A 22,691-nucleotide genomic window follows, 5' to 3' on the forward strand; every position below is an offset into this window, starting at 1 on the left:
CATTGTTTTATGTAAAACATTTTCAATGGCAGTATAATAGCTCATTTTAAAGCTATTCACTAAGTTATTCAGTCATCCCAATGTGGCTTGATGTTGGGTTGTTTCTTTTGTGTGTGTGTGTGTGTGTGTGTGTGTGTGTGTGTGTGTAGTTATAACAAAGAATCCCATAATTAAGATGGAAAGAAAAGAAAATTCTGGTAAATCCAGCTTGGCCTGTGCCTGACATATATCACTGTTGGAGGTGGCAAAGGTTGTCTGTCAGAGAGAGCCCGCAACAAAGTGAAAATGGCTGAAAGTGAGCAAAGGTCAAACCAATAGGTATAGGCCATGGACAAGGATAATGGAGGAAGGACATGAGAGGGTGGCCAAGGCTCTGGCCCACAGGAGTTGTTGAAAAAATACAACAGTCAAACAGATATCCACAGGGAAAGAAAGATAACCCCTCAGTCCCTTCCTCACTTACCAGTCATTCCCAAAGTAGACACGGGGCCCACACGGCGGCCCTGATGGAGGCCATACAGGTGCATCTTGTACTTGCGTCCAGGCTCCAGGTCCCCCACAGTGGCCTCTCTCTCCTCTCCTCCAACACGCACCACCTGGGGCCGCCCATCCCTGTCCTTGTATTGGATGGTGAAGGAGTCAAAGTGGCCCTGGGGCACAGTCCAGGAGAGGCTCAGGGAGTCAGGGGAGGAGCCTGTCACTGTCAGCTCCCCAAGGAGTGGCTCCTCAGTGGGCTCTGGGGCCTCCATGCTGGGTTCTGTGGGGCTGGGGGTCTCCTCCTCTGCAGCTGAGAAGGAGAAAGAGAGAGAGTGAGGCAGGCTTCCTGGGAAGTGTGCTCAGGTCTTGGGGAGAAGAAGGGAGGAGCCACAGCCACCACTGGGGGAACTGAGGTCGGTTTAGATAAGCCCAAGTTCATCCTTGGGGCTGGGAGGCCCTGCTCAGCTGACAAGCATGCCCAAGCTCAAAATCAGCTGGGTGGAACTGGGGGCAGCTTCCAGCACAGCGCAAGTTCCTATGGCCCTTCCCTTTCCAGAAGGAGACAGAGGTCAACCCCAGGAGAGACACAAAGGGGGCCATAGCCTCACCCAAGAGCAGGCCTGTGGTTCCTGACCAAGCCTCTGCCACTGTTCCCTGCTTAGCTGTTACCCAAGAGTTAGAGTCAACCTCCCACTGGGCCCCACCCCGGGGCTCCCAGCATCCACTCACTTGTCACCCCAATGACAGAGACGGGGCCTGTGCGCTGGCCACTGTGGAAGCCATACAGGTGCATCTTGTACTTGTGGTCTGGCTCCAGCCCTGAGATGGTGACCTCGTCCTCATGCCCTGGCACCCGCACCACCTTGGGCTGCCCGTCCCCATTCTTGTACTGGACCAGGAAGTGGTCAAACTGTCCTTCAGGGACTGTCCAGGAGAGGCTCAGGGAGTCAGGGGTGGCCTCTGTCACGATCAGCTCCCCCAGGCGTGGCTTGATAGAAGGCTCAGGGGTTGTGGTTGGTGGTTCTGTCAGAGTTGCGGTAAGTATTTCATCCTTTTCTGGGTCTGGATCATGAGAAAAAAAATTGGTGGACATATTTGGTAGGATTCCTTCTAGCCAAGGGATTTTAGGAGTTCTCTCAGAAGGGTTATGCAGGTCCTCTGGTTTGAATATTCAGTTACCAGGGAGAAAGCACAGACTTGTGCAAAGTTGCAATGCAGTCCCTTAGGAGTTGCCAAATCCCATCTGTTTAGTGTGTTAGATACAACATTTTATGACAAAACCCAACATTACAGGAAAGTTATATTGGGAGCTACATCCTCTTGGGATTGGGACTCCTATTTTACAAGTATTTTCCTTTAATGTCCCTTCTGGTTTACAATATTTTCCCAAGCATTTTTAGAAGCCAATTTTGATTTCACCACTGAGGGTAAGGAGATGAGAGACTGAGGTCATTTTTGCAATCAGGTATTTTCTAGACCTTAACAGGGGTTCTGCTAACTTAGGACAAAGATTCCACTCCACTGAGACCAGCTCTTTGGGCCTCTGTGAGATCATGTGCTTTGTTTTTATTAACCTTTTCTGTTCTTATAGGGTTTCATCTGCCTTGAGAATTGAATCACAAAATCACCATGTTCATTTGTTCTGTTTGGGAAAGCATCTTATACCTCAGGGGTAGCAGCGACATAAGGCCTAATAAAAGCATCAGTGACCATGTTACAGAGTGACTGGTGAAAGGAAAACGCCTTGTTAAGTTGCACACATGACTAATATTAAATAGTAAAACAATGTACAGGATTCAGTGTTGGTTCAGCATAAGTGGTATCAATTTGGGGGCTTAGGAAACATCTATAATTTTTCCTACTGAAATCAATGATAATAGGTCTGTCCTAAGGAGTTTCTTAAAAAATATTTTTTAGTTGTTTAATTGTAGATGGACACATACCTTATCTTATTTTTATTTATTTTCTTATGTGGTGTTGAAGATCAAACCCAGTGCCTCACATATGCTAGACAGCACTCTATCACTGAGCCACAACTCTAGCCTCTGTCCTAAGGAGTCTTTAAGAACGAATTACCTTCAAGGGGAAGTGGTTACTTTTCACACTGTGTGAGCCCAGTCATACCCCACCCACCCTTTAAGATGTGTGGCTATTCCTTCTTTGAAGAGGAAAGGGAAGCCCAGAGAGGCTGAGTGATTCTTTTGAGTTTGAATGGGCTGAGGTTAAGGTCAACCCAGGCTGTGCCTGAATCCGTTCTTTCCCTGGTATCTTGCCTCTTCAAGGACCCAAAATATCCCTGTGTAAAGGATAAGAGAGCTGAGGCAACATCAAAGGTTTGGAGTGAAGACAAGAGCGGAACCAATCCTAGAAGCTCAGGAGGCTCAGTCTCAAGGAGTAAAATAAAAACACCCAAGCAGGGCATGGTAAGACATACCTGAAATCCCAGCAACTCAGGAGGCTGAGGCCCTAAGCAACTTAGCAATACCCTTTCTCTAAGTAAAAAGATGAAATGGACTAGGGTTCTAGCCCATTAGTAAGGTTCCCTGAGGTTCATCTCTAATATAAAAATAACAACAACAACCGGGTGTGGTGGCACATGCCTGTAATCCCAGTGACTCAGAAGGCTGAGGCAGTAGGATCGCAAATTCAAAACCAGTCTCAGCAACTTAGTAAGGCCCTTAGCAACTTACTGAGACCCTGTCTCTAAATAAAATTCAAAAAGGGATGGGGATGTGGATCAGTGGCTAAGTGCCCCTGGGTTCAATCCCACATACAAAAAAAAAAAAAAAAGAAAACAAACCCAAATCAAACCAAAACAACAACAACAAAACAAAATACTAACAGTAAAAGGAAAACTGGATCCAACCTGGGGCAGGGCCCAGTATCTTTCTATCCACTCACCAGTTGAACCGACAGCAGAGACAGGGCCCATGCGCTGGTTACCGTGGAAGCCATACAGGTGCATCTTGTATTTATGGTCTGGCTCTAGGCCTGAAATGGTTATACTATCTTTGTGCCCTGGCACCCGCACAGCCTTGGGCTGCCCATCCCCATTCTTATACTGGAGCAGGAAGTGGTCAAATTGTCCCTCAGGGACTGTCCAGGAGAGGCTCAGGGTGTCGGAAGTGGCATCTGTCACGGTCAGCTCCTCCAAGCGTGGCTTCAGAGGAGGGGCATCAGAAGGCTCCTCTTCAGGGGCTAGAGATATAAACAGAATATTTCTTGTTGCTGGAAGGAGGTGTTGAAGTCCCAGCTTTCTTGGATCCAGGTCAGAAGGTGGACTAGCTCTGGCCTTAGAATCTATTTCTGATTATGATCACCAAAGTCTTTCTGTGGTCTCTTTACAGTCCACAAACATGCCAGGCAGCCTCCTACATCAGGGCCTTTGCATGACTGTTCACTTCTCCTGAAGACTTTCTCCAGATGTACGAATGGCTCATGTCTATTCTTTCTTTAAATCTTTGCTCAAATATCACCTCCTATTGGAGGCCTTTCTTGACTATTCTAATCAAAATTCCAATTCTTTTGATTTCTTTCTTTTTAATATTTATTTTTTAGTTATAGGTGGACACAATATCTTTATTTTATTTCTGTGTGGTGCTGGGGATTGAACCCAGTGCCTCACGAATGGTAGGTGAGCGCTCTACCTCTGAGCCACAGCCCCAACCCAATTCTTTTGATTTCAATGGTTTTCCTTATTTGGACCTGGCTCTAGCAATAAATTGCAAAGCAACAGATATGAGATCTGGATAACTGACCATAGTAAGAAATGATTGTTACGATTTTTTAAAGTATGGTAATTGCATTGTGGATATTTTTTAAAAATAGCCTATTTGTGTGTTTATTTCCTTTTGCTGTGCCAGGGATTGAACCCAGATCCTTGCACATGCTAGGCTACCACTCAACCACTGAGCTATACCACCAGCCTATAAAAATAGCCTTTTTAAAAAGAAAGATATGTTTACATATTTATTAAAAATATAGTGTGTCCAAGATTAGTTTTAAAATACTGCAGTGAATAAACCTCAAAAACATCATGCTCAGTGAAAGTCAAACTGTCCCTGGGACACAGTGAAAGAAGTCAGACCCCCAAAAACATGAATTATATAATTATATTTGTATAATTCTAGAAAAGGCAAATCTCCTGAGTCATATAGATAAGTGGGGAAGGAGGGATGGGGATAGAAACGCATCTGAAGTTAAAATTTCTTTTTGGGATGGTGAAAAAGTTTTGAAAATAGACAGTGGTGATGGTTGCAAACTAGGTAAATGTACCAAAATGGATAAGCTGCACCCTTAAAACAGGTGAATTTTATGGCACATAAATTTTATAGTGAAAAAAATCACTAATAAAGAACATTCTAGTAGGAGAGGGTGGGAAGGGGCAGGGCAAAAATTAACCAGACTGGCCAGGAGTTGACATTTAATTGAAGCAGGGTGACAAATATACCAGTGGTCATCATATTATTCTTTCTCATTGCATATATGATTGAAATTTTGCTTCATCATGATGTGTTAAAGGAATAAATTAATATTTCATGGAATTTGTCCCAATCATACAAAAAGAAATTTCTCTAGAATTTTCTCTGAGGGAAAGGAGAGAGCCACAAACTGGCTGTGAATCACTGTCTTAGAGGCCTCAGTCTCCAGGGCTCTCACCCAGATAGGTCTGACTAGCTCTCCCTGCTCTCCCTGCCCCCAGATCACACCTGTCTTAAGGCACTACAGGATGGGGTGGGGGGATTAGAGGCCTAGGGGCTCTGGGGACCTGGGTCTTTAGCAGAGGAAACACTGGAGACTCCACTTCCCTGAGATCAACCTAAAGACCCCTTGACCTTCACTTACCAGTCACTCCCAGAGTAGACACAGGGCCCACACGGCGGCCCTGATGGAGGCCATACAGGTGCATCTTGTACTTGCGTCCAGGCTCCAGGTCCCCCACAGTGGCCTCTCTCTCCTCTCCTCCAACACGCACCACCTGGGGCCGCCCATCCCTGTCCTTGTATTGGATGGTGAAGGAGTCAAAGTGGCCCTGGGGCACAGTCCAGAAGAGGCTCAGAGAGTCAGGGGAGGAGCCTGTCACTGTCAGCTCCCCAAGGAGTGGCTCCTCAGTGGGCTCTGGGGCCTCTGTGCTGGGTTCTGTGGGGCTGGGGGTCTCCTCCACTGCAGCTGAGAAGGTGAAAGAGAGAGGGTGAGGCAGGTTCCCTGAGAAGTGTGCTCAGGTCTTGGGGAGAAGAAGGGAGGAGCCACAGCCACCACTGGGGGAACTGAGGTCGGTTTAGATAAGCCCAAGTTCATCCTTGGGGCTGGGAGGCCCTGCTCAGCTGACAAGCATGCCCAAGCTCAAAATCAGCTGGGTGGAACTGGGGGCAGCTTCCAGCACAGCGCAAGTTCCTATGGCCCTTCCCTTTCCAGAAGGAGACAGAGGTCAACCCCAGGAGAGACACAAAGGGGGCCATAGCCTCACCCAAGAGCAGGCCTGTGGTTCCTGACCAAGCCTCTGCCACTGTTCCCTGCTTAGCTGTTACCCAAGAGTTAGAGTCAACCTCCCACTGGGCCCCACCCCGGGGCTCCCAGCATCCACTCACTTGTCACCCCAATGACAGAGACGGGGCCTGTGCGCTGGCCACTGTGGAAGCCATACAGGTGCATCTTGTACTTGTGGTCTGGCTCCAGCCCTGAGATGGTGACCTCGTCCTCATGCCCTGGCACCCGCACCACCTTGGGCTGCCCATCCCCATTCTTGTACTGGACCAGGAAGTGGTCAAACTGTCCTTCAGGGACTGTCCAGGAGAGGCTCAGGGAGTCAGGGGTGGCATCTGTCACAGTCAGCTCCCCTAGGCGTGGCCTGAGTGGAGGCTCAGGGGTCATGGTGGGTACTTCTGATGGCTCATTCTCTTCCTCCTGAGGCACTGAATATGAAGAGAGAGAAGGCTTGAAAGAGAGGCCATGTTTGCAGGACCTTTACTCTCCTTTGGACCCCCTAGTCATTTGGAAGGGAGCAGAGTGGCAGAGTTCCTCTCACTCACCTGTCAGGGCTTCTATGTGGGTAGAATCCACACGCTGACCATCATGGAAGCCATATAGGGTCACCAGATATCTGTGATTTGATTCCAGACCAGTGAGGGTAATATCACTCTGGTCTCCCCCAGTACTGACCACTTGGAGTTGACCATCTCTATCTTCATACTGGACCTCAAAGGAGTCGAATTCTCCATTGGTCACCAACCAGGAGAGATGCAGGCTGTGAGGAGTGGCCTCCTCCACCATTAGTTCCCCCAGGTGGGGCTCAGCTGTCGGAGGGCTTGGGGTGGGGATATCACCTTCAATTTTTTCCCTAGGGGCTGGTTTAGAGAGATAGGGAGAGATGGGTGACTGGTCTGCCACTGAACAAATCTCTCAAGAGGAGGGTGGGAAAGAAGGAGATAAGGGCAAGAGATCAGCAATGAAAGAGTCAACTTTTCATACATGTAGCTGAATTTCAAAAACTTTATGCAAATTCAAGAATCCAAACCCAAGACAACATGTATTGTATGATGCTGTTAAAACAAAATGCAAAAAAGGCAAAACTAAAATGATAGAAAGTAGATCAATGGATGCCAAGGGTTGGGAGTGAGGGCGTTGGCTGCAAAGGGGTACAAGGAAATTTGGATAGATGCCAATGCTTTATATTTCCCTTGTGGCAATGGTTTCGTGACTTACACATTCACCAAAACTCAATGATACTGTGTAATCACAGTACCATTGTGATGATTTAATGATGCCTTTAAATACTGAGGCATTCTTTCCCCAAAAGAAGGGAAACAGAAAGCTGAGAGACCTTATGGCTCAGTGAGACCAGGAGAGCCAGGAGGAAAAGAAACACAGGGTGTTCTGGTCACCACACACTTACCAGTCATGGCAATGGCAGAAAGGGGACCCACACGCTTGCTGTTGTGCAGCCCATAGAGCAGCAGCTTGTACCTGCGGTCAGGGTCCAGGCCTGAGACATTGACCTCCCTGAGGCTGCTGTTCACAGGCACCACCTGGGGCTGCCCATCCCTGTCTTTGTACTGGACCACAAAGGAGTCAAATTGCCCCTCAGGGACTGTCCATGAGAGGCCCACAGAGTCAGAGGTCACGCCAGTCACTTGCAGTTCCTCCCCTAGTTGGGGTTTTATTCCAGTATGGTCCACAGAACTCGGGCTCACTGAGATGGAGAAATGGAGAAGAAATGGCTAATGTGTTTCTGGAAAGCTGGTGACCTCAAAGGGAAGGATGGAGAGATCTGGAGACAGGGCTTTGTAAAGGACTGGTGCTACAGGCTCATGCAAGGGCTCAGGGGAGCTGGATCTGAGACCAAGTGGTTGGGGTCAAATAATGTTAATGGCAGCTATCCAAGTGACTGCCTGCTGCCCCAGGGCCTTAAAGGATCAGGCTCTGCAGGGGATTCCCCTCACCTGTGGTGGCATCAGCACTGAGGGGGCCAAGGCGCTTCTTGCCTAGGAGGCCATAGAGAAGGAATCTGTACTTGCGGCCGGCGTCCAGAGAGGTGATGGTGGCTGAGCGCTCATGGCCCTCCACGGGCACCACCTGGGGCCCATCCTTGCTCTTGTACTGGACCACAAAAGAGTCAAAGTGGCCCTCGGGGACTGTCCAGGAGAGGCGCAGTGACTCTGGGGTGGTATCCGTCACCCATAGCTCCCCAAGGCGAGGTAGAGCCCCTGGGCTGGCGTCACTTCGGGCAGCTGACAGAGAGGAAAAGTTCCTGTGATTATTTTTTTCTGAAATGATTCTTTGACTGTCTCTTTTTATGGCTGGAAATCCCCAGAACTTCCCAAGTGGTCAATGCTTCCCTCAGAGTATTTCCATCAGCCTCCATCCTTGCCACCATCTCTAACTGGCCTGAGCTTCTCTTTACTAGACCAACGTGGGAAGAGTCTTCTGCCCTGTGTTATTCCTGGGAAGAAATTCCCTAGTTCCCCTCTCCATCTTACCCTTTCTGCTGTCTAGACTCTTCCCATCTCTGAGAGACTATTTCCCCAGCAGAGGGCATCTTATCACGGACTTGGTCTCTATTTCCTTTGACCCAGGAGCCCACACTTTGTGATCTGACTGGCCCCTGAGGAAATCCAAGTGGGGCACAGGTTCCCTAATGGGGGCAGACAGCAGTGGGGGAAGAGAGATGTTATGACAGGGGTGGTCCTTGCACGTCTCTGTTCCCTTTCTTTTTTTTTTTTTTTAAAGAGAGAGGAGAGGGGGAGAGAGGGGGGGGGGGGAGAGAGAGAGAGAGAGAGAGAGAGAGAGAGAGAGAGAGAGAGAGAGAATTTATTTATTTATTTTAGTTCTCAGCGGACACAACATCTTTGTTTGTATGTGGTGCTGAGGATCGAACCCAGGCCCCACGCATGTCAGGCGAGCGCGCTACCGCTTGAGCCACATCCCCAGCCCCTCCCTTTCTTATTCTGCACCAGCTGGACTCAGGAGCACTGAGAATCCCATAGGGCCTAGAGGAATGGGGGGTTGTCTGTGCCTGGGGGTGTTGCAGGAATTGAAGGGTAAAGTGGGAGAACTGAGATGGGGAAAGCATCTGATATCTGCCAAAGGAGCCATTCGGGGGCCTGGGAAGGAGCTGGCCTGCTGCCTTCCTGGACGGCAAAGACACTGACGGCATCGTTATTGCGAGAGGTTTCTGGCAATAGGAAGCCCCAGGGGCAGAGAAGGGCCTGGACTGAACCCCAAAATAGGGCACATTTGGGTTGGACTCCTCTGGTTCCCAGTTCCCAAGGCTTCAGGAGGACAGAGGAGGAAGAAAATCCTTTATGGGAGGCAGATGAGGGGCCAGATGGGTGAGGAGGGTGAAAGTTGGAGGGAAAGGGTGAAACTCTCAAGATGTGAGAAACCCACAAGGCCTAGGGAGGCAGGATGGTGACCACTACCCTTCTCCCAGCAGCCCCAGTCTCCCATAGTCCATCTTCCAGGAAGGGGCTTCCCCCATTCAACAGAAGCAGAAATGTTGAAAAGAGAGGAAAGACCAGCAGGAGGTAATCGGACCCAAGAACTGGTCCTTGTCTGCTTTGGACTGGGGCAGGCAGTATAAATTTTTAAACCAAACAGAAGCAGGCGGGAAGGCTGAGGCCCAAGGCCTGGCTACACGGGGGACCCTCTCACCTGTTTTTGCCTCCACAGAGACTGGGCTGCGTCGTTTCCCATCCTGGATCCCAAAAAGCAGGAACTTGTACTTGCGGGAGGGCTCCAGGCCAGGGATGGTAACCTCCCGTTGGTCTGCAGTCACTGGCACCACCTGGGGTTGCCCATGCCTGTCCTTATACTGGACCATGAAGGAGTCAAATTCGCCTTCAGGAACTGTCCACAAGAGGCCCACGGAGTCAGGGGTCACATCTGTCACTGTCAGCTCCCCCAGGCGTGGCTCCAGGGGGCGGTCAGGGGTTTCAGTGGCCTGGGTGGTTGGGAAGGGATCTAGAATCCAAAAGACACAGAACATGCCTGTTCTACAAAGGGGAGAAATCCTGGGCTCTGCTGGTTCCAAGGGAATCAAGAACTAAAATGGGGAACAGTTATAGTCCCTTCAATGATGAAGATAGGAAGCCAAATATTGTAGAATTAACAATACTTGTGAGTTTGCCATCAAGAGAAAGCTGAGATGCTTTCATATTACCTTAGAGCTACTTCAGAAGCTTCAAAATTTTACTTACATTCATCACTACTTCTAAGTGTGGTAGTTTACTAAACATGCCACAAAGACTTGCTATTTAATGAACTAATGAAGAAGTCCGGTATTACCAAATCACAAATGTGAGTTTTTAAGAAATATTTTGGTAACTGTCCCACAGAATCAAAAGAGGTTTGTTTCTAAGACCCTTCACAGCTAATAAAATCCAAGGATGCTCAAGTCCCTTATATAAAATGGTGTAGTATTTACATATAATCTATGAACATCATCTCCAAATATAGTCCAACACACTACTTATGTAGTTGTCCCACTGCACCCAGTCAGGACAAGTGCATTTAAAAAAAATACTTAATGCCGAATGTGATGATATACCCCTGTAATACCAGCGACTGGGGAGTCTGAGGTAGGAGGATTCCAAGTTTGAGACCAGCCTTAATAATTTAGTGAGCCCCTAAGCAACTTAGTGAGACCCTAATTCACAATGAAAAATAAAAAGGTTCATGCCCCTGGGTTCAGTCCCTGGTATAAAAACAACAACAAGCCTTCAGATCCATAGTTGGTTGTGAAACCTGCAGAAACAGAAGACATGCTGTATGTCAATATAATTGGTGTCCTTTTTAATCCTATACATTCTATTTTCTAGATTTTAAAACAATGCTCAGAGAAGGGATAGGGATTTCACCATGTGCCTTGGCACAAAAATTGTGGCAAACCAATGCCCAGGAAGCCATGAGGGGCAGGAGGGTCCAAGGGAGAGGGCAGCCTGTGGAAGGATGAGACTAGCATGGATCAGCAGGGAATGCAACTCAGGCCAGATGGCTGGGATCTCTGAGAAGATATTCAGGTATGTGTATCATTTAACCCCAATAAAAACAGGCAGAAGAGGGCCAGGTGCGGTAGGATTCCTGTAATGCCAGCTAACTTGGGAAGCTAAAGCAGAAGGGTCCCAACTTGGAGGTCAGCCTCAGCAACTTAGCAAGACTCTGTCTCAAAAAATAAAGAGCTGGACTGGGGATGTAGCTCAGTGGTAGAGCATTTGCCTAGCATGTGTGAGGCCCTGGGTTCTATCCTTAGTACCATACACATTAAAAAAAGAAAAGAAAGGAAAAAAAAAGTGGGGGAAGAGGGGGGAGGTGGCAGCCGCATCCAAGTCACAGGGTTGTAAAAGAGATGGGGAGGAAACAGCTGTGGACAATCAGAGAGGGTGGAAGAGAGAGAGAGAGACTGGATTTAGGCCAAATGGAAGGATGACATCATTCTGGCCTGCTGAGGGCTGGAGATGGGGAAGGCACTGAAGGGTGGGAAAGTTCTAGCTCCAGGGAGAGGCTAAGGGGTCGGAGAACAGACTAAGATGTCTGGGAGGCTGGAAAGGGACCTGCAGAGTCACTGAGGCACAGCCTGAGCGGCCTAACTCCTCAGTGAGGGATGGTGGCTTAGAGAAGGGTCTTAGGGGGCAGCTCTGGATAATAGGAATGAGAACTGCCTCACTCCCACTTACTCACCCATCACAGCTACCACAGAGATAGGGGGGCCATGTGTTCCTTGCCATGTAACCCACAGTAGTTCATCTTGTATTTTCCTGTAGGCTCTAGGTTGGGGATGGTGACCTTAAGCTGGTCTGCAGCCACAAGGACCTTCTGGGGTTGCCCATCCCTGTCCTTGTATTGAACCATAAAGGAGTAAAACTGGCCTTCAGGGACAGTCCAGGAGAGGAATTGGGGGCCACATCTGTCACTGTTAATTCCCCCAAGGCATGGTTCCAGGGGGGTTTGGTAGTTAGAGGGGTTGCTTCTTCTGGTTATGGGGCTGGGACAGAGTTGGCAGGGGACTGTTAGGAAAGGACCTTTCTGTTGCTTTTGTGCACCCATGGGGTAGTTTTGATGTAAAACTGCATTGATTAACAACATCTCTCTGGCCAACTATCCTTCACTAAGTCCCTGCCAGATGTCTGAGATTGTGCTTGCTCGGGGAGGGGGATCAATTGTCATCAAGATTGGAAAAATGGCTGAAATCCCATCAGTAGGTCAGTGACAAAATTTATATCCTGTCAGAAACTTCCTCTATCCCCCAGAGTCATGTCTATTCAACATCTTCCTTGGATACATCGTTGGTCTCAAATGCAACAAGTCAAAACCAAGTTCCTGAGCTTCCCCTGACACCTGTGCCCTCTTCAGCCTTCCCACCTCAGTCAAACAACAACCTTGTTCTTCTAGCTGCTCTGGTCAAAATCTATGGTGTCATCCCCATGTTCTTTCTTACCTCCCACATTGTCCCAAGGGTAAGTCCTATTTTCACTTTCTTAAGGATCTGGCTCCTCCTTACCTCCACCACCATCATCTCTAAACACCATGGGCTCTTACTGGGTCATCACGACAGTCTCCCCATCACCTCTTTCTTTCAGCCCTAACCGCCTTTGATCTGCTGGATCTACAGCCAGAGGGGAGAGACCATCTCACAGTGGCTTCCTGCTTACTTAAAGTAAAAGCCAACTTCTTAAAATGGCTCCCAACTACCTATGTGTTCATGTCTCATGCAGTCCCCTATTGCCTGCCTTTCCCTGACTCTATCCAAATCATGCTGAGCTCCCTGCTGGTTCAGACATTTGGGGCCTCTTGCCACCTGCCAGTCTCTGCATTTGCTTTTCCCTCTGTCTGGGACACATTTTCCCAAAGATCAATGTGGCGTTCTCTCCCCTCCTTCAGGTCCTTCCTTAGATACTGTGTAGCAAGGTCCTTACCACCTTTACCTACTGGCTTTGTTTTCCCCCACAGATTTTGTTCCCATCACAAATGGCACCGCTGACATTATTTGTCCAAGTGGTTTCCTGTTCTCCTCTTCTAGACTGTGAGCTCCACAGGCAGCAGTTTTGCACTGTTCACACTGCTGTGTCCCAGTGCCCAGCACACAGAGGGTCCCCAGCAAATGCTTGTTAAATACACAAGTGGTGTACTGGTCTGGGATAGGAAGACTGAGCTCAGGACCTGCCTATCCCCAGTGCTCCAGAGAAAGCCGAGTCTGGCAGAGAGGTATTTCATTAGTGACCAAACTAGAAGGTGGTGCCAAGAGGCAAACTGGTGGAGAGAGTGGCTGGCTGGGTGGGACTCCCAAGAGCTTGTTTCTCTGACTTCCATGGGAGGATAAGACTACACTCCAGACAAGTGAAATCTGCTTAAAATGGACCAGGAACCAAGCTTCAGGCAGACAAAAGTGAGTGTGGGTGAGAAGGGCAGGAACAGAGGTAGCTGAAGGGGGTGAGGGGACCAGAGCAATCAGCATATATTAAACATCTTCCTTGTACAGTTACCAGGCCTGGCATTTTCTTTCGTTTCACTTGCCTTTTGACCTTATTGGTTCCTGTAAAATCCGTTTCCTGCTTGTTTCTGCCTTCTCTGTACTTCTTTCCATCAGGGAAGAAATTGACCCTCATCATCAAGCCTGATTGTTAATAATTCGGCTTAACTGGAAAAGGTGACATTATAACTATTCATGTATATGACAGTCTCCACGCTGCATCAAGGATAGTCTTTTGCCAAATTAGAAGTGTTTCTAACTAGCTCCATGCAATGCTTCTCCTGGCAACGGTACAGCACGTGCTGTGTGCCAGGCACAGCCCTCAGCCTACTCAACAGGCTCCAGCTGCTTCAGTTCCTTGCTGCCCTGATGGTAAACATTCTGTCCCATTCTCTTTTTAAAGGGCCACTTCTATATTATCCAAACATGTAAAGTACATGTTTTAAAATATCTAGCATCTGCTGGGCGCCATGGCGCATACCTGTAATCCCAGCAGCTTTAGGAGGCGGAAGCAGGAGGATCACAAGTTCACAGCCAGTCTCAGCAACTTAAGAGAGGTTTTAAGCAACTTGGTGAAACCCTATCTCCTGGGTTCAATCCCCAATTCCAGAAAAGAAAAAAAATTCTAGCATTAGAACACGGACATACAGTGATCTTTCTATAGAAGGGTCTGAGAAAAAGTCAAATGAGCTGAGAAATCAGCACCTCTCACACTTACAACAAGGTGGACCATGTTTCTCCATCTTGAAGATGAGGAAGCTGAGGTTCCAGGAGAGGAGGTAAATTTCATAAGATCAAGCTAAGAATGGGAAAGCCAAGAATGGAAATGGGTTTATCAGATTTCAAAACTCAATCTTCCTCTATTGCACCACTTTAGTCACTACCTGAAAGGGCTCACCCTTACCCCACAGACCAAGGACAAGGCCACACAAAGCCTAGTGTGGCTCCCTGGGACAGAGGGACGGGCCAACAGTCACCCCAGGAGAGACCTCGGCAGCAGGCTCTGGGCATGGCACAACCCTCTACTTCACTACATCAGGTGATGAGGAGGGTAACTGAGGTGGTTCCTCCTCTTCAGAGGCAAAGAAAAGAATTTGGGAGTAGAAGGCTCTAGAAACTAAATAATCCAAGTAATTATGAAGTTGAGCCTTGTGCAAGTACAGAAACCATGTTCTAGAAACCTATTTGTTTCTCTGTCTTTTAAGTTTTTAATATTTTCTCTTATAGCAAAAGCTGTTTTTAAAACATTTGTGCCTATGTTTCAGTAATCAAAGGGAAAAAGAGACATCCTTCACTGTGACCAAGCTGGGCAGGTCAGCAGAAGGGTCCCAGAGGCATCCTCAGCCTTGTTGGATGAGGCTCTGCAGACAAAGTGCCCAGGATAGGTCCTTATGCTGGCCAATGTGGCCCCATAATTGGCCTGAGACAAAGGGTGGGAGAAATATTCTTTTTTGCTGTAAAGTCACTTGCTGGATGATCATTAAAGAAAGTTTCGAGGGCTGGGGTCGTGGCTCAGTGGTAGAGCACTCACTTTGCATATGTGAGGCACTGGGTTTGATTCTCAGCACCACATATAAATTAATTAATTAAAGGTCCATCGATAACTAAAAACGTATTTCAAAAAAAGAAAAATTTTGAGTGGCGCTGATGAATAGCCCACTGTCTGACACACGTTATTACCAATTAAGTAGCTGACCCAGCCAGGGGAACAAAGCAGATCCCAGAGTAGGGATAATTATGACCATAGCAAGAAACCCAACACCATGTTTAATTGGTCTGCCAGGCCCATTCTTTATTTTTGGCACTGAAGATTGAACCCGGAAGTGTTTAACCACTGAGCCATATCCCCAGCCCTTCTTATTTTTAATTTGAGACAGGGTCTCAATAAATTGCTTAGGGCCTCGTTAAGTTGCTGAAGCTGGCTTTAGACTTTGTAATCCTCCTGCCTCAGCCTCCTGAGCCTCTGGGATCATAGGCATGCACCACCACACCCAGTCCCATTTTTTAAAAAATACCTTTATTTTGTTTATTTATTTTTATGTGGTGCTGAGGATTGAACCCAGGGCCTCGCACGTGCTAGGTGAGCGCTCTACTGCTGAGCCACAACCCCAGCCCCGCAGCTCCATTCTTAATACTTGCTATTTGTTAACTCATTTAATCCTCACAATATTTCCATGAAGTAGGTATTATCTGCTTTTTAAGACAAAGAAACAAAGGAAACAAAACTGGTAGATAGTCACAAAAACTGGTTGTAGCCCCAATAGATGTAGCCCCAATTCCCACCATGACCTGCTCTTACTAGGTCTTCCCAAGAGGCAGAAACTCGTGGCCTCACTGGAATGAGAGCAACTGGCTACAGAAAGTCAGGATCAGCTGTGAGAGGGAACTGAGTCAGACCCTTCCTCACTTACCAGTCACGCCCAGAGTAGACACGGGGCCCACACGGTGGCCCTGGTGGAGCCCATACAGGTGCATCTTGTACTTGCGTCCAGGCTCCAGGTCCCCCACAGTGGCCTCTCTCTCCTCTCCTCCAACACGCACCACCTGGGGCTGCCCATCCCTGTCTTTATACTGGATGGTGAAGGAGTCAAACTGGCCTTGGGGCACAGTCCAGGAGAGGCTCAGGGAGTCAGGGGAGGTTCCTGTCACCATCAGCTCCCCCAGCAGTTGCTCCTCGGTGGGCTCTGGGGCCTCCGTGCTGGGTTCTGTGGGGCTGGGGGTCTCCACCTCTATAGAGCTGGGGGATTCTTCCACTGCAGCTGAGAAGGAGAGAGAGAGGGGGTGAGGCAGGCTCTCTAAGAGATGTGCCCAGGTCTTGAGGAAGGAGTGAGAAGCTATGGTCCCCATTGGCAGACCTGAGGTCATCCTTGGGGCTCCAAGGCCTTGCTCTGCTGAAAACTGAAAGTATGCCCAAGCTCCTGGTCAGCTGTAGGGAACTGGGGAAGCCCCCAGCATAGCACAGGTCCCTTTGGTGCCTCCCTTCCCAGGAGGAGACAGAGGTCAACCCCAGGGGAAGCACACAGGGGACCACAGTTTCAGCTACAAGCAGACCTGTGTGGTTACTCAACTAAGCCCCTGCCACCATGTCCTGTTCAATTATCACCAAAGAGTTAGAGGGTCAACTTCCCACCAGATCACTCACTTGTCACCCCAGTGGCAGACATGGGGCCCACACGTTGGCCACTGTGGAAGCCATACAGGTGCATCTTGTACTTGTGATCTGGCTCCAGCCCTGAGATGGTGACCTCATCTTCATACCCTGGCACCCGCACTACCTTGGACTGTCCATCCCCATTCTTGTACTGGACCAGAAAGTGGTCAAACTGTCCTTCGGGCACTGTCCAGGAGAGGCTCAGGGAGTCAGGGGTGGAGTCTGTCACAGTCAGCTCCCCAAGGCGTGGCTGCTCAGGTGTTTCCAGGATTTCCATACTGGGTTTTGTAGGACTGGGGATCTCATCTACAACCTCCCGTGGGGCTGAGAAAAGAGATAGGGGCACACAGGCATTAAGGGTGACTTGGTTTGCCATCAATGGGAACAATGCAGTACATCCAGCCTACAGATATGCTCCTCCAGCCAAGGTACATAGGGGCTTGTGTAGCCTTTGGTATTAGCCACCCAGGTACTCATGGATGGAGAAGGATCAGCCTGTCTGCTGGTGGGAGTGTGTTGGTGGTTCAGAAAGAAGCTGATTCGAAAAGACAGGACCCCTTTGAGGATCCTTCCAGATCCTATCCCTGACAGTACTGACCTCAGAAAACAGAGGGATGGGGAGGATTTTTACCACCTTGTCCACTCACAGGGTGCTTTGGCAGCCCCATCCCTCTTACCAAAATGAGACCATGGAATGAGTTCTTGGTAAGGCTTCCTCTCCAGGCCTCCTCCTCTCTCCCCTAGAGCCCTTAGATTGAACTGCTAAGGTAGGGCTCCGGCCAAGAGTAGGGGAAAGATTCAGATGGGCAGGGGCTGGGGAGGGACCTGCTCTTCCTTGGTTGGCTCTGAAATCACATCCCCACCCACAGTCCCCTCCAAGGAAGTCTCTGCAGGGCTCAATGGACTAGGGAGACTGTGGCACAAGGGAAACCAGCCTTTCTGTGACCCCTCCTTGGTTCAGGGGCGCTATGTAAGGGAAAGGAGACTGAGCAGGAAGCAGGCAAGAATTAGAACCCAGGCAAGGATGGGAAGGCAGGGAGGAGAGGAGAAAAAGGAGGTTACTAGAAAGAGCAAGAGCAATGAGGAACAGCCCCAGTCTCCATGGGTCAGACACCACTCCAGGTACTGAATGCATGTTCACTGTATTTTCTAACAACTCTGTGTAGTGGTCACCATGTTACCTCCATTTTACAGAAAGGAAAGCTGGGGCTCAGAGAGGTTAAGTAACTTGCACACAGTCCCCTGGCAGGAAGTTGCAAAGCTGGTATTCAGAACCAGTTGGTTCCAGAGTCCATGCTCCAAACCACTTTGCCACACCACTTGTTGGCAGTGGCATCTTGGGCTGTGATCATGGCATCCAACAGAGAGGAGCTGGGGATGCAGAGGAACAGGCTGGGATGCAGGGCTGAAAGTGAGTCCTTTGCTCCCCTGCAAGATGGTTGGGAATCAGGGAGGTGGGTTGGGAAGAGTCCTCTCCATGCACGAGGAGGCCAGGGAAACATGATTTCCTTATCTCCTGGATCTGCCACCTCTGTACAGAACAGCAATGCACTGAATAGTGACACAAGTGCAGAAGTGACTAGGTTCTAGCTGAGGCCCAGAAGGATCCCACAGTAAAAAAAGAGAGGTGAGAATACAGTGGTTTCAGGTAAAGGCAGCCTGGGGTGGAGGGATGAGTCCAGATACTTGGAATGAGTTAAACTGGGGCCTGCTCTGAGATGGAGAAACAAGGCTAAGAAAGAGATTAGGAGCTAGAGGCTGGAAGAGGAGTTCTGGAATGTGGAGGACAGAAGAGCAGAGGGGAAGGAAGACAGTAGAGGCTTTGTCAAAAGAGGAGCTGAGAAAAAGAAGGTGGAGCTGGCCAGGTCCCACTCAGAGTTCGGGGGTAAGCAGGGAGGGAGGCCTGTGCAGCTGACTCACCCGTCTTGGCTACTACAGACACGGGCCCCACACGATGCCTGCCATGAAGCCCGTAGAGGTTCATCTTATACTTCCGGTTGGACTCCAGGCCAGGGACTGTGACTTCATTTTCATCTCCCCTGACAGGTACTGCCTGAGGCTGCCCCTGCACATCCTTGTACTGGACCACGAAGGAGTCAAAGGGGCCCTGGGCCACAGTCCAAGACAGGCGCAGGGAGTCTGGGGTCACGCCAGTCACTGTTAATTCCCCCAGAAGGGGCTGCTCAAGGGACTCAGGGCGAGGGGGCTCTTCTTGCCTCTCTGGGGCTGTAAACAAGAGGATTCAACCAGATGCTGAGTTGGAAGCCTTGGATTGAGGTTTGGGGTTTAAACATAGTACCTGAGGGGGGAGGTGTCACTACTCTATTAGTATTAGAGCTGAACTCCTGGGAAGTCTAGTACAGCCAGAGTATGACACACCTTCTGGGCCTTGGGGAGTAGCTGAATGGAATGGATGAAGCCCAGCAGTGTGGGAGAGGCTGGCTGCCCCTCAGCCTGGGAGCAGGGCCAGGATGGTGGAGTCAGCCACCTTTCTGGGAGGCCCCAGCTGGCTCCTAGCTGACGGTAAGTGTGCAGAGAGAGAGAGAGGGGTCATGTGGGGGGCTTTGGTGGCGATACTCACCAGTAGTGCCATCAGCCATAAGGGGGCCATACCGCTTCTTATCGGCAATCCCAAAGAGAGTGAATCTGTACTTGTGATCAGAGTCCAAGGGGGAGATGATGACTGATCGCTCAGGTCCTTCCACAGGTACCACCTGGGGCCGTCCATCCTTGTCCTTATACTGGACTATGAAGGAGTCAAACTGACCCTCAGGGACAGTCCAGGAGAGGTGCAGTGAGTCTGGAGTAGGGTCTGTTACCCATAGCTTTCCCAGACGGGGTGGGGTTTCTGGACTGGGATCACTCTGAGGCACTAGGAAGACAAGGTTGAGAGAAGGTGGGTCTCAGCAGAAGGGGGAACCCATCTCCCACATAGGAATGTTGTATGATATTGGGCAGGCTATTCAATGCACAAAGGTGCATGACCTAGGGAGTACAAGGGCACTGAAATCCAACCATCACTCTGCTTGCCGAGCTAAGTACCCTGCAGAGCAGGTTTGTTCACTTAAAAAAGGGTGCCATCATCTAAATGGCACAAAATCCCTGTGGATGCAGTGCTGACTTTGTCACAACCAAGGGGTTCAGAAAGTGGGGCACCCAGCCAGGCCTTCCCTTATCTCCACAGCCAGGAAAACTTCCCCAGTGCAACCTTCACTGCTTCCAAGCCTAACTCATAGCTGGTTTCTCCTTGAAGAGAAAAGGATAGATCCTTGGGAAATTGTCGGTATCAGAGGGTGGCACTATGTGCTCTGGACCCTCCTCCTTGGGGCTTCAACTCACCTGCCATCCCCACTCTGTATCACCAGCCCCTGACTCCCTACCAATGTGGCCTTCAATATTTAAACATGCTCTTGTCCCTCACCCCCACATTCTGCCTGCATTTTTCTCTAACCTCTACCTTCCCTCTTTGCTTTCTATTCCCAGCCTAGATTTCCAAAAGCCACACTAACTGCAACCATGTCCCAACCCAGCTCCACCTCTCTGTCAGGCAGCTCCATGGTGCCAGTGTGACCTTACCATTTCTAATTGCCATTCAGTAGCCCCTGAATCACTCTTCCAGAATCTGGACCTACTGACCACACCCTCTTTCCTGGCATCCAGGACACCACTCTCCTCCCTGGTTCTGCCCATCCCTGACAGTCACCCCTCAGGCTACCCCATGGGATCCTCTTCCTCTGCTCCTGCTTGGAATGTTTTTGTCCCCAGAGTTCCATTGGCTCACCTCTCCTCTCTCTGGCTCCTGCCTTCAGACACTGATGCCCAGGCCCCTCAGCAGGCCTTCTCTCTCCTCTCTAGGCCCACCAGGGCAGCAATTGGAGGCCCTGGCCATTTTCTACTTGGGTGACCTCCCCTCCCTGTGCTTGATTCTCCTCATCCATGAAGTGGGCATGCCTTGCTAGGCTGCTCTAAACAGTAAGTATGATCATTCACTTAGAACATCTTGAAGGCATCTGACTCAATAAATGTTCAAAAGGTGTTTATGGAAGCGTCCCATGCTACATTGTTCCCCAGCTGCTGCTCCCTGCCTCAGGGAACAGAACTGATCTGGGAACCCAGGGTTTGCTTGGGCCTCTTTGCTTTCCTTCACTTTCGACATCCACCCCACTGCCATCATCCCAGCCAGGCCCCCATGCCTCACCAGCTGACTCACTCTCCAGTCAGCCTCTACAGCAGTCACAGTACTATTTGTGAGATAAACACCTAATCACCCCAGAGGTTCCCTGGGGTCCTCAAATGAGGTCCACACCCTTCACACAGCAAAAGAGCTATAGACCAGGCCCTTGAACTCCCCACATGCCTTGCTCTCCAGCCAGAGGAAACAGTGACATTGATTCTCCTAGGGACCACTCCCTCCCGCTGCCCCATACTGCTTTCCCTTTGGGATGCAGTTCAGGCCTTGCTGCCTGTAGCAAGCCTTCCTGAGCCCCTGGGGAGGCAGCTTCCCAGAGCATGAAGAAGGCCTCTTTTATGATGGTACAGTGGGCAGGTATGGGGTGTTTCTTCTCACTCACAGATCTTAGCTTCGGCCACTAAGGGACCATGCCTCTTCTTGTTGACGAGCCCATACAGGACAAATTTGTACTTTCGGCCAGGTTCCAGGGATGTGATGGGGGCTGAGCGCTGAGGCCCCTCCACTGGCATCACCTGGGGCCCATCTCTGTCTTTGTACTGGATCACAAAGGAGTCAAATTCCCCCTCAGGGACTGTCCAACGCAGGAGCAGGGAGTCAGAGGTCACGTCGGTCACTGTCAGCTCACCCAGGCGTGGTGGACCTAAGGACTTCCTAGGCTTCTCTCCATCCCTGTCTGGGGTTATGGTGGGGGCAAAAGCAAAGCATGGTGGACTCAAACCATTTCCTTATCCCCCTTCTCCCTCCCTCTTCTCTGCCTACTTTATTCCATCCTAGCACTGCGTCCCTTGGAAACCTCCATCTACCTATCCCTCAGCCCTTTATGACCAACCCTCTTGGGAAGAGGAATAGTTCCCCCCTCAATTTCTATTCCCTCCCTTGTGACAATTTCCCCACCTCTCACAAAGCTTAGCTCCTCTGCACACCAGGATTTTGGTGGGAGTTTCAGTTCTCCTTTGGTTCTGCCCGAGTTTTTAACCACCCCACTGTTGCTCCAGAAGAGTGTGAAGGCTCCCTGGCCCATCTGAGCTGCTCTCTCCCCTGCCATCCCTCTCCCAGTGGTCAGCTTGACTTAGAGTTGAGGTAAAAGTCAGCCACCCTTGTCCCATAGTGAGGACCAAAAGGGATGTGAGCCAGGTACCCCAGCCCTGTCTTTCACTGGTCCTGAAAATATCCCCCATCTCTGAAGTCCTGATGGCTGAGGAGTTCCAGCCCTCAAGGAGCCTCCAACCCCAGCAGAATATAGCTGATGGAACCATAGGGTTCTGTCCACAGCAAGCCAGACTCCCAGGGAGGAGGTATCATGGGCTGAGGGTCAGTATCCTAAGGGCCAGAGGTCTCTTCAAGTCCATGTCTTCCCTCTGAACCCAGAATCCTTTTTTCTCCTACAACCCAGCCCCCAACATCAGCTCTTTCCTTCACCGGCTCCAGAATCCCCATCTCATTTCTGAAGTTCTGACTGCCCCCGTTTCTCCCCCAATCTTAGGACATTGATCTGAGCAGAGTTCAGGAAGTACCCATAACGCCTTGGTAGGTGATGGGAACAGAGGGCTTGCCCCCAGGGGGGATCCCATGAAGTAACAGCTTGTAGGGGGCTCCAGGAGGGGGCGGGGGCATCAGAGCCTGGCGGGCGTCCCCTGGCAGCAGTTCTTCATGTGCCCCCGGGCCCTCGGGCACCTGCAGGCGCAGCTGGAAGTGGGCAAAGGTGTCGGGCTGGGCAGTCCAGGTCACACGGAGGCGCCCTGTCTTGTCTCTGCCCAGCACCCTCAACTCTCCCAGCTCCTGGGGGCGCTGCTGCAGGAGAGGGGCCTCAGCCCCTTGGGTCGTCGAGGGGCCTGAGGGAGGAGGCTCATCAGTAGCCCCTGAGAGGCCCGAGGGTGAGGACCCTGGGAAGGGGCAGAGCAGGGCAA

The 22,691-nt window shown here is 50.0% G+C and overlaps 1 protein-coding gene across 3 annotated transcripts in view; it reads right to left on the reverse strand.

Moving 5' to 3' along the window:
• Positions 1-22,691, reverse strand: part of TNXB (tenascin XB) — a 57,751-nt gene that overhangs the window by 16,370 nt on the left and 18,690 nt on the right. For 2 of the 3 annotated variants that reach the window (XM_081294078.1, XM_081294077.1), the window contains 15 exons: positions 22,299-22,667; positions 21,164-21,457; positions 19,174-19,464; positions 18,513-18,818; positions 16,584-16,916; positions 15,853-16,200; positions 9,628-9,936; positions 7,917-8,204; positions 7,370-7,666; positions 6,507-6,821; positions 6,066-6,389; positions 5,323-5,646; positions 3,379-3,675; positions 1,207-1,539; positions 464-787 (listed from right to left, as the gene is read on the reverse strand). In XM_081294078.1, coding sequence (XP_081150204.1) covers positions 464-787; positions 1,207-1,539; positions 3,379-3,675; positions 5,323-5,646; positions 6,066-6,389; positions 6,507-6,821; positions 7,370-7,666; positions 7,917-8,204; positions 9,628-9,936; positions 15,853-16,200; positions 16,584-16,916; positions 18,513-18,818; positions 19,174-19,464; positions 21,164-21,457; positions 22,299-22,667 — 4,752 coding nt within the window. The remainder of the gene's footprint in view (positions 1-463; positions 788-1,206; positions 1,540-3,378; positions 3,676-5,322; positions 5,647-6,065; positions 6,390-6,506; positions 6,822-7,369; positions 7,667-7,916; positions 8,205-9,627; positions 9,937-15,852; positions 16,201-16,583; positions 16,917-18,512; positions 18,819-19,173; positions 19,465-21,163; positions 21,458-22,298; positions 22,668-22,691) is intronic. The other variant, XM_081294079.1, reaches the window with a different exon arrangement.

The sequence above is a fragment of the Spermophilus citellus genome (genome assembly GCF_964194105.1).
Source record: "Spermophilus citellus genome assembly, chromosome: 5".
Taxonomy (NCBI): domain Eukaryota; kingdom Metazoa; phylum Chordata; class Mammalia; order Rodentia; family Sciuridae; genus Spermophilus; species Spermophilus citellus.